This window comes from Xenopus laevis, chromosome 8L (genome assembly GCF_017654675.1).
Source record: "Xenopus laevis strain J_2021 chromosome 8L, Xenopus_laevis_v10.1, whole genome shotgun sequence".
Lineage (NCBI taxonomy): Eukaryota > Metazoa > Chordata > Amphibia > Anura > Pipidae > Xenopus > Xenopus laevis.
Genome location: NC_054385.1, coordinates 43,245,764 through 43,261,145, shown reverse-complemented (window position 1 = coordinate 43,261,145; position 15,382 = coordinate 43,245,764). Strand labels below are relative to the sequence as shown.

At 36.1% G+C, this 15,382-nt stretch overlaps 1 protein-coding gene across 2 annotated transcripts in view; it reads right to left on the bottom strand.

The window, feature by feature from the left end:
- The window catches only part of alg13.L (ALG13 UDP-N-acetylglucosaminyltransferase subunit L homeolog), a 54,774-nt gene that overhangs the window by 15,821 nt on the left and 23,571 nt on the right, over window positions 1-15,382 (bottom strand). Inside the window, exons 12-21 of one of the 2 annotated variants that reach the window (XM_041572747.1) lie at window positions 14,468-14,595; window positions 13,945-13,982; window positions 13,761-13,843; window positions 11,686-11,799; window positions 7,153-7,309; window positions 6,238-6,364; window positions 5,016-5,048; window positions 3,837-3,892; window positions 2,434-2,505; window positions 1,221-1,380 (exon numbers count right to left, since the gene is read on the bottom strand). In XM_041572747.1, the coding sequence (XP_041428681.1) occupies window positions 1,221-1,380; window positions 2,434-2,505; window positions 3,837-3,892; window positions 5,016-5,048; window positions 6,238-6,364; window positions 7,153-7,309; window positions 11,686-11,799; window positions 13,761-13,843; window positions 13,945-13,982; window positions 14,468-14,595 (968 nt within the window). Of the gene's footprint in view, window positions 1-1,220; window positions 1,381-2,433; window positions 2,506-3,836; window positions 3,893-5,015; window positions 5,049-6,237; window positions 6,365-7,152; window positions 7,310-11,685; window positions 11,800-13,760; window positions 13,844-13,929; window positions 13,983-14,467; window positions 14,596-15,382 lie in introns of both variants that reach the window. The other variant, XM_018229861.2, reaches the window with a different exon arrangement.

Here is a 15,382-nt window from a genome sequence, read left to right as displayed (position 1 = left end):
AAGTGACTTATAGCTGACTGTACATAGCAGGGGGAAGGAATTCCACCGACTATTAATGGAACAATTAATGCTATTTTTAAGTCCATGTTTCAATACAGAATCAGTGAAACCTATGATAAAGCAGATGTAAATCTTCAAGGTTACAGTTTACTTTGCAATTCAAAATCACAATTTAGTTTAGCAATCCAAACGCTGAAAACAATTGCATTGATATGTTTGACATGCAAATGGAATTTGCTCTGTTTGGGAAATCACATAAAAACCTAGGAATGGCAAGACCAATTTTTGACTATTTATTAAATACTGACATGAAATGGCATTCCACAGATGGGAATTATGTATTGGGAGATCTCAAGTCATTACTAAAATAAATAAGAAAAAAACCTCAAAAAACTGATCTTGTACATTTAGAGTTGGGTCACCATAGATCAAGGGTCCCCAACCTTTTTTGCCTGTGAGCCACATTAAAATGTAAAAGGAGTTGGGGAGCAACACAAACATGAAAAAGTCCCTTGGGATGACAAGTAAGGGCTGTGATTGGCTATTTGGTAACCCCTATGTGGACTGACAGCCTACAGGAAGCTCTTCTTCCACTATACTTGGTTTTTATTCAATTAAAACTTGCATTCAAGCTTGGAATTCAAAATTAAGCACCAAATTTAAGGACTCTTGAGAGTCTTGCTCACGAGCTACTGGTTGGGGATCACTGCCATAGATGCACCATAGACATGGAGTATCCAGTAATGTCACCTAACTGGTTTTTTTTGTTTTTTTGTTTTTACAGGCGTTGCTTCTCTATGGGGCCAATTAAAGGTTAGATTTTAGAGGTTTTTGAAACCACGACAAAACTCACAAACTCTAAAACTATGAATGTCATGAAGTATTAAAGAAGAAGGAAAGTCAATTTGTCAAAACTGATTTTAAAGGGTCCAATAGAATCCACTTATCTCCCATTGTCTTCTACAGGACCTTGACAACTTTTACCTGCCGAGATTTTATATTTCACACTTAAATCTAGAACTTATACTTATAGTTTAAAAAAATAAATAAATAGGAACCATACATTTTTAGATATTCCTGAAAAAAAAAATTGATTGCTCGTAAATGGGTCCCTATGTGAGTACCTTTATATTAGCTGTCCTTTAAGCTGTCCTATAAAAAATGTAAGCACCACAACAAAATAAAAAAAAACTAAAAATAAGAAACAATATCTAGTCTACCTGGCCGTCCTGAAGGAGGTGAAGACACAATAATTGGTTGAACAGGAGTCTGTGGTATAACAGAAGAAGTAGATGTAGATGGGATCACCACAGCAGAAGTTGACATGACTGTCACTGGAGCAGCATTCACGCAAGAAGAGGTAGCCATAACAGAAGTGACCTACAAATAACATGTAAAATTACATCTGCAAACATACTACCTAGTGCATTAAGAATTAGAATCTACAAGCCCAACCTTAATAGTAATCACTACCACTCTGCAAAACTGGCTTTCAACATAGAAAGGGTGTTGCCCTTTCCAAAGTTCTGCTAAAGCATTTTGCCCAGCAGTGATTTTGATCCAGAACAGAGGAGATTCTCATGCACAGAGGATAATAAAGGAGAGATAAGTACACTAGAAGCCATCCACCGTCTACAATTGGGCCTCTAGGGATTAAGAAAAGCCTCAAACAAATCTTTAAAATCATTATACAAATTAGAAAAGGGAGATTAAGGTAAATTGATTATAATGCTTAAGATTGGGGGAAAAGTCAAAGTTTAATTCACAGTAAACTATTAATTAGCATACAAGTTTATAGGCTGGTTTTGCCAGTTAGAACTTTCTGATCTGAAACTATTATATATATTAAAATTCGGCATTATGCAATACTTATCCTGTTAGTCTGTAGCTTGTCAGTTACATGCTGTATAGCAAGCTTCTCAAGTTTTGTTGGCTATTAGCTCTTTTAATGGATTCTTCTTACATTACATAGTGACTAATTATAAAAGAAGTACCAAGCTTTGTAAAGCTTGGCAGTATTCTGATAAATACAGCAACCCTATGTAACTGTTAAACCCCCTTGTATGGAGTCTTCTATTGATGCTGTGCATCCTAGCACCTTCATACACAGTCCGAACCAAAACTATTGTATCTTCTAGTGTTTACTTGTTCACCTACAGGTGGCAAGCCTGAACACAGTGAATACGGGATGTGATTGTGTGGTAGAATCAGTGAAGCACGAGGTTACTATTCTTTTAAATATATAAAAACAATGTCCATGGTCTTCCTAACACCAAACCTTGAGGTGAGCATGGAGATTCAAGTTGAAATTTGACACCTAATAAAAACCGTTAACCTAGCCAAGAATAAAGGTGATTAACTGGCTCTAGTCACCCAATTAAATCAAGTTTTTACTTTTCTCCCAAGAAAAAAAAAAATAATACATTTACCTACCTGTTCAGAATACTTATATGACACAATGTCATCTTGAGAAGGAACAACATGGGTCCCATCATCCTGGAGAGACTGAAACATTGTAATTTGCATTATGTAGGTTTCTTAGACTAAAGGGTACTTAGAACAGTTTATCTAAAAGTGAATGCCAGTTAATTTGACGCTCCATATAGATTTTTGGGCAACCCACTCATGCAGGTCGGATCTCAATTTTTTGAGTCAAGGAATAAGCAGCTATCCTACGAGTTTGGCTGAGGAGGCATTTGCAGTCTTGGTACAGTCTCAGCCAGAAATACTGTAACATGCACAGTGTTTAGTGCTAACAACAAAAAAAATATAATCCTGACTGAAAAGGGTTACTCTATGTGTCTACCACCTGTTTCATATTCCAGTACGAGGTGGTTAGTTGACAAATACAAAATGTATCTGTCAAACTGCAATAACAGGACATTAAAAACCAAAGGGAACAGGAGAATCACGCTACAGGTTAACAATGCAATGACACATATGGAGAAATGGTTATAAGAGGGTTTTCCATGGAACCAGATTCATGGAAAGGCATATGGCAAGATACCAGAAGTAGTAGTTCAGCAAACTGCTTGCACATATCTGCTTTAATCCAACAAAGATGCACAGTGCTACGCAATACGTTGGCGCTATATAAATACATGTTAATAAAATAATAACAATGCACAGTTCTCATTCTGCACCAGCACAAGGAGCTGTATAAGGGCAATGAAAATTAAAGAAAGTTTATGCCTCACTAAGAGTTTTACTCTGGCAGTTAATTCCTATTGAAGGGCTGAAATGTTCATTAATACTAGGTTTGGTAATTCAGAATAGTGCATATAACACTTACACATTTGGGTGTTGCTTATTAGTGGGGGGCAGTGATGCGATTACTTGCACCATGAGGAAGTTTTCCTGACGCAGCATGTAACCACAGTGTGCACGCTCTACGTTTTTACATGTTGAAAATTAATTCAAAATTATTTAATGGAGTGTTTATGGATGTGTCAATAGTACGGGTTTAATGTTTTCTTTTCTACTTGAATTCTAGACCCTTGGGCAACCCATTCCAAATAGGGGTGCATGTTGGCTTACATAGCTCTAGAAATTTTTGGCATGTAGCCTTATGCTTTGCAAGTGCAAGATCGCTCACCTTAGTGCTCATTCAGTAACCATACTAAGCACAAGTGCCCAGGGCTGTGCTGCACTCTGCATTTTTAGATGCAGTGCTGACCAGCGCAGCGGCCCTGTCCTTACCATATATATGACCAAAAACATCATTACAAAAATTAAAAATACAGAAATGTTAAATTAAAAAATAGGGCAATACATACATATGTATATATTTTTTTTATTATTATTTATTTTTATTTAAAGATACAGAAATATATTACCAAGTTCTGAGTGGACTCTGTTGCACTATATAATGAAGAGCTTTCAAAGGCAGGATCTAAAAATTTTTGAAGAAAAACACTGGTCAGCAAAAGCAGGTTAAAAGACATGTAAGTCTATTTCATAGAGGGGCATCAAAATGTTAGGCACTCCCAGTGAAATAAATAGCTTGGAGTTTTTGCCCAGCGGTCCTCCTGTTAAGAGAAAACTTCACTGGTCTGTCGGGGAAAAAAAGCCTGTTTAACCACTGTACCAGCATTTAACTTACCTTTTTACGGACATCTCTTGCATAAAGTCCTGATCATGCATGCACAGAAGAGTAAACCCTGCAAGAGTGATATTCCACCACTCTTTATTTATTAACTTGTATGAGACTTTTAGGGACTTAAGGTCGAAAAGACTTCAAGTTATGATAAATATACCAACAAATTCCATGCAAATAAATAGAGCTCATCGGAACTGGACTTTGATGACCTGTGCAAAAAATGACCTGACCAAGCACATTGAAGTCAATGGGTGTTTTTTGTGGCAAAATATTTTGCCCATTCCTAGTTGAGTTCACCATTTGATAAACATGCTCCAAAGAGTTTACAACCTAAAATGGCCCGTTCCTGTGATTACTGTTAAAGGAACAGTGACACCAAAAAATGTGTTTTAAAAGTAATGAAAATATCATGTACTATTGCCCTGCACTGGTAAAACTGAGGTTTGCTTCAGAAACACTACTATAATTCACATAAACAAGCTGCTGTGTAGCAATGGCATGAATTGAAAAAATGCTATAAGGCACAGGTTAAAAAGTGAATAGTGCCCCCATTGCTACACAGCAGCTTATTTATATAAACAATAGTGTTTCTGATGCAAACACACCAGTTTTACTAGTGCAGGGCAATACTGCATTTGAATTACTTTCAAACACTAATTTTTTGATGGTACTGTTCCTTTAATGCATATTGAAGTCACCCACTCTCAACACAAACATGATCTAAATAATGACCACAAACATGATCTAAATAATGACCACAGCTGCTAATAATGATGATGTTGCATTTTAGGTATAGTCTGTCCTTTTCTCAAATATCCTAGAATCATAAAATTATTTGAAGAACTGCTGCAATGTTACACCTTAATATAAAAGCAACAGCACTATATACACCACATATTTGTTTTACTGTACTGACCTGAAGTATAAATGAACTCTTCATGATATTCACCTAATAAAAAAAACACTGATTAAACATGAACATATTCATACACAAAATGATTGCTCAGTTTCTCCTTTAAGCATTTAATGGCGATTACGTACAGCACTGCTCATCATCATTACAATATAAGTTTACTATAAACTGCAAATTAAAGTATACAGGTATATTATGTATTTGCATCATGTTAGATAATTACAATTGCCATTTTAAATTAATAAATAATAAAAAAAAAGGACATACTAAATAGCAACCATTATCAGAAGACAAAAAACAAAACAAAAATGTGCTTGGTTATATCAAAGAAAATTGACTGCACTGACGTTTTATGAAATATTGGCTTTTGACAAAATGAAAAGTAATCTTACAAATAAGAAATGGAAACCAAATTTAGGTAATCCAAAACACTGCTGCAACAATATGGAAGTTAAACTATACAATAATTTCTCATCTAAATATTTTGATTACATTTGTGTGTTGGATATACAGGATCAGAGGTGGTTGTTTCAGTTATTATGCATAAACTCCTACAACTTAGTTGTAGGACTTTATTAATCAATATTGTAAGCTGACTTTGTAAGTCAACTCAACTTAAGTGACTTGCCGTCACCAAAATGAACGGGTTAGTGCATGAATCAGCCAACTGCAAAATCAACTGCATGCCAGAAAAAAGTTACTAAATGGAAAGTAACAGGATAAAACCCCAAAATGGAGGGAATATTATCATTGGATCCTCAAGGCACTACCACCCGTAGTGCAATATGCTAATATTATGGAGAATAGAGAAGCAGGACAAACAGAACTAGCTGCTAGTGCTTTTATTGGCACAGCGTGTTTCACTCTTTGTCAAGTCCATTATATTAAAATTGAAAATGGTTCATGCGAGGAACACAATGCAAGTGATATAATTGGTAACCTTGCAGTTATCTTCATTATGTTCATAACGTGCAACTAAAGTGATATTTGGGGGAGGATGGGTGGTAAACAATTAACTTGTATAAGGCATAGTATTAGAATGCCAGAGAGCTTGCTGAAAGCCTGTAGATAGAGATTAGATTGCTAAATTGAGCAAAGTCTATCTTTACCTGTTATCAGTTAGTATTTGTATGTTAGGTGTATGCACCCTTCTATGCTACTGCTGCTTTATAAAACATCGTAAAGAGATATCAAAAAGTATCTTGTAAAATAAAAATAACTTTACCGCTGTCACTCGGCTCATCAATCTCATCCTCTGATGAATTCATATTTTGCTTCCCTGGACTAATTGGCCCAGGACTGGTTCTTGTAACCCAATATCCTGTAGCAGGAACCATTGTGCTTCCTTGATTCTGAAGTGGATAAGAGAACATTGATTATCATAATTATAATTGGCACTAGCAAAAAATAAATATTAGGTAGTGGTTGCCACAGGATTATTAATTATATACAGTACATCCTATTTTTCTTTTCTCCATGCAGCTGAAGAATTTTGACCAATACATTTGTCAAGTACTGTCAAGTTACTAGTACCTACTTAAGAAAAACAAAAGGAAGTTTCTTTCAAGAATAATACCGCCACAATACAACACCCAAACTGATGAGATAGAAACCCTACAGCACCTTTCCATTAAAAGGGGAACTATCATACCATTAAAAATATGGATAGTTTATATAAATCCTTAGAGATTCTGTGGTGTAGCAAAATTATAAAAATACATTTCAGAACCTAGAATGTAAATAATAATGTTGTAATAGAGCATTTTAAATTTATATTTAAGTAAGGCTGCAGATAAGACAGCTGGGAAGAGATAAATGTCAAGTCCATTCATGCTTTGGATAGGTTTACAACACTTATATAAAGGAATGTCTTGAAATCACTTCTACAGTGATCTGGTGAGACTGAGTGTTAGACTACCTTCTCTAAAAGTCTAAATCATACTTTATAGTCTGAATCTGAATTTGACAATGACACCCTCTTCTCATTCCGACTAGTTTAAGCACAAAAGGGCAACTGCATGTCAGCTAAAAGTCCTCACAAGAAAAATAAACTACTTTTAATTCAGGTGGATTTTATTAATTAATTTGTTCAAGTAAACTAGATGATGTCAGGGCAAGCCCATGACTTTAGGTTACATACAGGCAGAGTTGGATAAGCCGTTTCATCGCCTTCTTCAATCTCATAATAGGCCATGGTTTCATCCAAGCCTCTTTGTTCTTCATCTCTGTCCGGCACATACCCAAACTGGCATTCTTTGTTTATACAACCCATTTGTCTACGACTCCGACTGTATGATCTGAAATGCAGGAAGGGTGGTGGAATAAAAAAAAAAAAATATAAAGGGTACAGCAAGAATATCTGCATTTCATTATCCACAGATGAAAATTTCAAACAATTGACACATTTATCAAAGCTGATAAAGATATCAATTTGCCAAACTGAAGTCCAGCTCAGCAGCAGTACTGTGCACCAATGCTAAATCCTGATACATCTCATACTAATACTTTTTTCTCCTTGGGGCTCCCTTCACCAATACTGCAGGGTGCATGTGCAGTAAAGAAACCTTAGGAAAATAAATGACTAGAGGAGCAGAATTACCCTTGGTTGCTGCATATTTTTGAAGAGACAGCATGACAGGTAAGCAACTGAAATCAGTGGGGGTGTCTTACACAGGTCAGATGATTCATCCTTTACACAATTAGGTATCACAGGTAGATTAATGGTGAAACATTAAATGGCAGATGAAGGTGTTAAATGGCTCACTAGATTTAAATATAACTGAGCAAATTTTGTCTCAACAGGTGTTGACAACTTGTTCCATCATTAATTTAAATTACTCGAAGAATGGGTCCATTTTCTCCTTACAACAGTAAGGAGAAATAAACCATATTAATTTGTATTGAAGAATTAAAGCGACATGGCAAACAAAATATATAACATGAAATATTTTTGAATGTGAAATATCCGCTAATAGGGGCACATTTTAGAACACATTTTATGTTATCCTAAAATACATCTACCCCCTGTGCATTTATTTTAAAGAAACAAAACGCACACAAAAGTAATCAAGAGTCATAAATACCTGTATAATATACCTTTATTAATTGATTCATTGGCTAGAACAATTAATGATGTCACATGAATTAAATTGGTCACTGAAATAATGTACCACCTTTGCAGTAAACTACAATTATACATTTGCTTGACTTTGCATCAGCTGTATAAAACTACTAGGCCTTCAGTGATTGAACCCCTTACAATTTATTATAGGGGGTACGTATTGCACAAATGTGTTCTTTGCAAACATTCCTAGGTCCTGATGATAGGTGCGGTATTGAGGTTTCATCATTAACTTTGCCTAAAAGAAAAAAAAAATTGCTCTTTTTTGCACTTGCTCCTATGTAGAAATGAGCAAGTTGAACCATAACCTGGACAAAGAAGGTGAGCCCTATGTGCAGGTAAGGGATTGTCTAACTTCAAGTGTGGCCCTACACCCCACCCATATATGGGTCAAAAGGGGAATCAGTAAGGTGACTGTCATAAAGAAGATGAGAACTTCAAGCAGGGTTGGGTGCAGGAATTGCGAGTTCAAATATCTCTGACCCACTCTACTATTTTAGAGCCTACTGTAAGTGCATGTACAGATCATAACATACTCCCACTTTGCTTTTCAATGAAAGGGGTTATATGGTCTATACAATGGCTTAGGCCCAAAGATAATGGATTTTGCATTTTATGGACTGCATTTAGCACTTTTGGTGAATCGGGCTGTTCTCAGAGCTGTCAACCCCTCCTATTTTCTGGGAAGTTACTGGCTTTTGGGCTCAATACTCCGGACTACTGTCACTCTTAAGAATTCCCATAATTTCTGACGATATTCTACGATTTCAGATTATTTTCAGCGAAAATTCAATGTGTGCATGCACAGAACATTTCAGGGACGTAAACGGGAGCACTTGTGCAACACAGAATCTGACTTCAGGAAAGGTCTGCGTGTAACGTCAAATCCGCCTATGTAACAGGGAACCTTATCCCTCATGAGCATTCGAGGTATCCCAGTGAGCATTCGAGGTTGACAGCTCTGGAAATGTTAAAGAACTTTTTTACCAGAAGCATATCAAGCAAATGCATTGCTCAGTATTACATACCATCATGGAAAAAAGCACCCTTTAACTAAACATAAGCCTGTGCTAGAAAGCACAACAGCTGCCTACATTTTAATCTCCAGTAAAAAAACAAAATAGCATTTTCCCCCTTTAAATTGCTAGGATATTTAATGTACTTACACATTAAATTGCCGATTAATCACTAGCCACTTGAGTGGTGCCCTGGAATTAAAACATTTGGAGAAAGAAAATTGTTTCCTTCAAGTTTGAAAAGAAAATGTGGTATTTGTATAACAAATCCATTTATTTTTTATTGAGACCCATTGTGTAGTATAGATTTGTGCATGCTAGCATTTTAAACACAGTATTTTTTCCAGTGTACCAGGGATGCTTGTGGGGTTTCTCTATTTTGTACTGGCAAGAACTTTAAAGGCAACCCATAAGTGTTCGAGCATCTTTGTGTTCGTTAAACGTCACTTCTAACAATGTTACTTCCAAAAAAATAAAAATCCCACATGAGCATAAGCCCTACACAAAGTGTGATGGTTAGCCTTCTATAAGCATTCATACTGTTGACCTGTTCTCTTATGTTACGAAATAAATTCTATAATCAAAATATACCATATTCATATGTATTTGTTCTCTATTCTGTGGACATGTTACAGGAGAACTAAATCTTAAAGAAGTAATCTAAAACTCTGTAGATTATGATTTGGGGTTCTGTACCAGCCTCAACAGCTGTCCGGAAAACACAAAGCACGTGCAGTGTCACCAACACTCCTAACCAAATCCAAGATGGTGCTCCAAACCTTATGTGGTAAATATTATGGCATAATATATAGCATTTCTGGCCATATTCATTTTTAGAGTTTAGTCTTCCTTTAAACAGGTGAAAACAGTTGCCCAAAAAGGACACAGCTGTCTTAGAATTGGCCTCCACCAGTATATTTAAAAGAAAAAAGGAAATATTCTGGATAAAAACCATAACAGTTAAGGGGTCATTATTCAAAGTTGTAAATCTAAAGGACATGTGAAAACAGACTATGGAACAAGTTGTTTTAGTTCAGTACATTTGCCATCAGACATCAGAGCAACAGCAACAGGGCAAGAAAACAATATGCAGGTGCAGCACAAGCTTCAGATGCTACTAGAAGAAGCTTATTGACCTAGTAATTTATTAACATTGGGTTATTACTATTACCTTAGACACCAAAAAGGCCTTTCTAAGAAAAGTAGTGGCGAAAACTCTGGTTTTCAATAAGAGAAGTTTACTATTTCCAATAGCATACAACAGGGATGCCCATTATCTCCATTTGTATTTCATCTGGTTATGGGATCTCTAGCTCAGAGAATTAGGCAGACTTTGGAAGTGAAAGCTATCATGGTACATGGGCAGGAGCAGAAAATAAGCCTTTTTGCAAAGGATGTCCGGATATTCTTAAAGCCAGGAAAAAAAAAAAAGTCACCTAAAAGTATATTGGCAAAAATACATATTACATGGGCCCCAGATCGTTCTTCTAAATACAATCAATTAAATATTCTGTACAGTTTCTGAAATATTCAAGTTTATCTTCACTATTCCTCTCTCAGCATCTGTTTCTCATCATTCTGTCTTCATTCAGGAGTTGGGTGTCAGATGAATCATCCAATATATCTAATCCTTTTGCCTAGAAGATGTATTAGAGCTCACTAATAAAATCACCAGACAGCATGTCTCTCTACATGCAGAATTTGTGCAAAAGGCAGTTATTTTGTTAGGATTTTGTTTGTACTTAAATCAGTTATTTGAGTGAGCTCTAATACACTTTCTAGGAAAGGAGCCCCCCTATAACATATATTTTATCATTCATCTGACACCCAACTACTGCATGAAGACAGAATGAAAAGAAACAGATGCTGAGAGAGGGATAGTGAGTACAAACATGATATTTCAGAAACAATGCAGAATTTTTAATTGATTGTATTTAGAAAGTTTCTTACTTCAGTATGAGGAAGTTTATATTAAATTTTCATTTTCACGATAGTTCCCCTTTAAGGAAGAAGGGTGTACCCATTGTAGGACAGTGTACATAATGCTTGTAGTGTCAGTGCCCCGCTATCTGGGGTTCCAGTTCCTACTGCCTATTATTTGCAATCTGTATGTAATGGAGTCAGTACCCACTTCCTGTTACTTTATAAAACACTTATGGTGCCATTACACACTGCCTCTTACTTCATCTTATTGTGTCTGGGTTGTCAATGGGTTTGGGGGAAAGACCCAAAGTTAAAAAGTTTTCCTTTGCAGTTTATTTTCATTAAAATTTTGCAAACCACTGCTTTTTGGGATAACAAAACAGAACAAGAAATCCAGCCTTGCTGCACAGTGCTACGAGTAAAAAGGGGAGAATTTCCAGATTATTAAACTGTGCTATAAAAATCCTAAACACGCAAATCATTCAAATTTGTATTAAACTTCTCGCAGATTTTAGATGCTGAATGTGTACGTGAATTTTCCCCCAAAATTAATCAGAAATATACAAAAAGCTACAATTGCAGATAAGCAAAACTTTCTGCATGAGTTACTTACCGAGTTCTATAAGAGTATCCATCAAGGCTCTGGTAGCACCTTTTTCCTGGACTGTGGTAAAATGCGATTTCTGGCCCTATTATTGGATGCCTGTTTATATATCTCGGAGAGCCCCTTTGTGGAAGAAAAAAAAAAATACATGAAAAATGACTCAAGTCAATGAAGTTTGATCATCTGGCTATACAGGTAGGGCCATTATTTTTTCTGCACCCTAAATGGATGCCCACCTCTCTCATATTGGCCTGAAGAGCCCTTTTTAACACAGATTGGTATACACCCAGGTGTCGCCAGGGGTCTCGGTAGGACAAAAACATTACAAAATAGCAGCTTATGCAGATCTGTTTTTTTAATAACAAATAAATTAATAACTATTGCTAATTTAAATACACTTTGTGACCGTTTTAACAAAATAAGCAACTTAAAGATAAATTATAGTAAATCTGTGGCAATCAACATCTCTACCATATTTTACAATACAGTGACTAAGAATTTTCCATATAGCTGGTCTAATAAGGACTTTACCTGCTTAGGAATATTGATAACTGAAGACTGAGGCTTGGGTGTTAAATAACCATAAAGCATTACAACCTAAACACCTGCAAAAATGGAATAAGCAACCCATATATTGGATGGGCAGTCAATGTCAAAGATGAATGTGATGCCATGATTATTGTACCTATTCCAATGTATCCCTTTTCTCTTTTCCTTCTCCTTGTTGACCTCTTTTCAAGCAGCTATTACCAAACTTATTTGGAATGACTGCCCCTCCAGAAGCAAAGGGGACACACTATATGGGAATAAAAAAGAAGGCAGACTAGCCCTGACAGATTGTTTTCAATACCACAAGGCCTCTATTTTGCATGTTTAAAGGGATACAGTCATGGGAAAAAAATTTTTTTCAAAATGAATCAGTTAATAGTGCTGCTCCAGAAGAATTCTGCACTGAAATCCATTTCTCAAAAGAGCAAACAGATTTTTTTTATATTCAGTTTTGAAATCTGACATGGGGCTAGACATTTTGTCAATTTCCCAGCTGCCCCTGGTCATGTGACTCGTGCCTGCACTTTAGGAGAGAAATGCTTTCTGGCAGGCTGCTGTTTTTACTTCTCAATGTAATTGAATGTGTCTCAGTGGGACATGGGTTTTTACTATTGAGTGTTGTTCTTAGATCTACCAGGTAGCTGTTATCTTGTGTTAGGGAGCTGCTATCTGGTTACCTTTCCATTGTTCTTTTGTTTGGCTGCTGGGGGGGGGGGGGGAAGGGAGGGGTGATATCACTCCAACTTGCAGTACAGCAGTAAAGAGTGATTGAAGTTTATCAGAGCACAAGTCACATGACTTGGGGCAGCTGGGAAATTGACAATATGTCTAGCCCCATGTCAGATTTCAAAATTGAATATAAAAAAATCTGTTTGCTCTTTTGAGAAATGGATTTCAGTGCAGAATTCTGCTGGAGCAGCACTGTTAACGGATTCATTTTGAAAAAATTTTTTTTTTCCCATGACAGTATCCTTTTAAGAAGTAACTGCAAAAGTGTGTCCTGCTTTCCCATGTGCCCGAAAAGCTGTTCGTAATTCTGACAGTCGCCGGCTGTTCTGCTTAGAAATAATTTTTGACTTCATTGCCTGAAAGGATAAAGAGAGAGTCTGCCTTTGTTTCTCCGTGAAGCTTATGTAGTTAGGCCAAACATCCTTTTGGGCAGTGGATCACAAAGCCAAAAATTCCATTGCAGCAAGCAGTTATCAGAGGATCATTATGAATGATTGTCAAGGAATAGGCAGAAGCAGGACATACTTTTGTAGGTATTTATTAAATTGTGCAACATTATTAATGCAATTAAACTGGCGATAAGTATTTATACAAGAGGAACCTAAAAAAAATAAATTTATTTTTGTTTACTATTGATTCCCTTTAACTTTGCAAGCACAAAAAAGAAAAACCATCGTCAAAATATTTTTCCAGAACTACTTTACCCATAAAACTAAACATTAGGCATTGTTTTTGTGGTCTGAAGCTTCTGATCCTAGTAATTTATTAAGAATGCTAACTTTATTTCAAGTACAAAGAATACCTACTTTGGGATTCCATAATTTCTGCCTTGTCTATGAGGAGACTGTGGAGGCCGGAAGTGTTCATAAGATGGCACATTTCCTTGAGTCTGTGAACAAGGAGTGGTAATCAGAAACCTGTAATTGTAGGATAAACTAGACATCATTGGCACCCCTCCAATAGTATTATACAAACCTCCTTCCCACGTACTTTCTTAAACAGCCTTTTGCGAGTTTTAAGGTCAAGATCTAAAAAGTGAACAGCATTTTAAATGTCAAATTTTGCCTAAAAGCAGCTCATGGTCCAAAAGTACACTATTCCTTCAAATTAGAATCTGCCATGAACATCTGTAATATACATTACATGACTACTATATATCTCTACACACAGAATAAATGTTATGGAACACCATTTCACATCAAGAATCTTAAAAAGTTGGGTCAAAAAAGTAGTGCATTATATTTTCCAAGTAAACCCAACACCAAAGGAAAACCGGTCCATTAACCCATTACAACCCATAGATTAAATGCATTGAAATTAACTCAAGGAGTGCCAGGACAAGATTTGACATTACCAGGTTCCACATTAATTATTGCAGATTTAAAAGTTAACTGGATTGTAGTGGCTATGCTCCCTAAAGTAGCTTGTCATGCTCTCTTGTCCACAGAGTGGACTGACCCATTAAACCCAAGCCCAATTTCAATATTTTGTTCAAGAAGCATTTCATCCTTACCTATCTCACTATTGTATCCCACTGTCATTTTCTGGTAGTTCCCCCCTTTTCGGTTAGTGGATGAATTCCATGCAGGCACAGGGATTACCTGAGTTACGGGTTTTAAATTGACGAGTGGAACAAGGTGTCTGCAGAAGAAAAAATACACATAGCAGGGGTATACATACATTTAAGAAAGGAAAACCCTACAGTATTTATATAATACCCATACTGTCATATAATAACTTTCAGAACATTTATTAGTGTTTACAAGAAAGACTGTCAAGTAACGGAGCAATTTATATTTGGCAACTATTGATCTATGAAACCTGTATACCTCAGACAGAGGATATGCAATATGTTAAGAAAACATTACTTATTATACTAAACCACAACATTTACTTTTGATGGACTATTTACAATCTGCATGAATTTTTTTAGGTTTGAAAAAAAAAAATGATTCTGTCATATGGCAAATATTTTTTATGCATAAACTGGAAGAGTCATCTCAGAAGATCATAAATGTCACGAAAATTATAACTATCATCAAAATGTATTATAAGGCCTTATCTTCTCACCAATGAGCATTGTGAGCCCACATGCTATGAATGCTATACCCAGAATGTGCAGAATAGTTCACCCACTGAAAAAAAGCAGGATTTTTTGATACAGTTAAATCTGTTTTTCTGTAGTCGATAGGGGGACACAGGGAAAGAATGGGTTAAGCTCCAGGAGGCAGGACACTTGGAATAATTCATTAAGGGGTGTGCCAGGTGATCTGGCTTAACCCCACACTGCACCAATCCATTCAGTTTGTACCAAAGAGACTATTCTATTAAGCAAACTTGCAGAACTGGTAAACCTGGGAAATATTCCTTTATGGACCAAAGTGGTCAACATCTCTCTGTAGGAAACAATGAAAAAGAAGGAAATAGT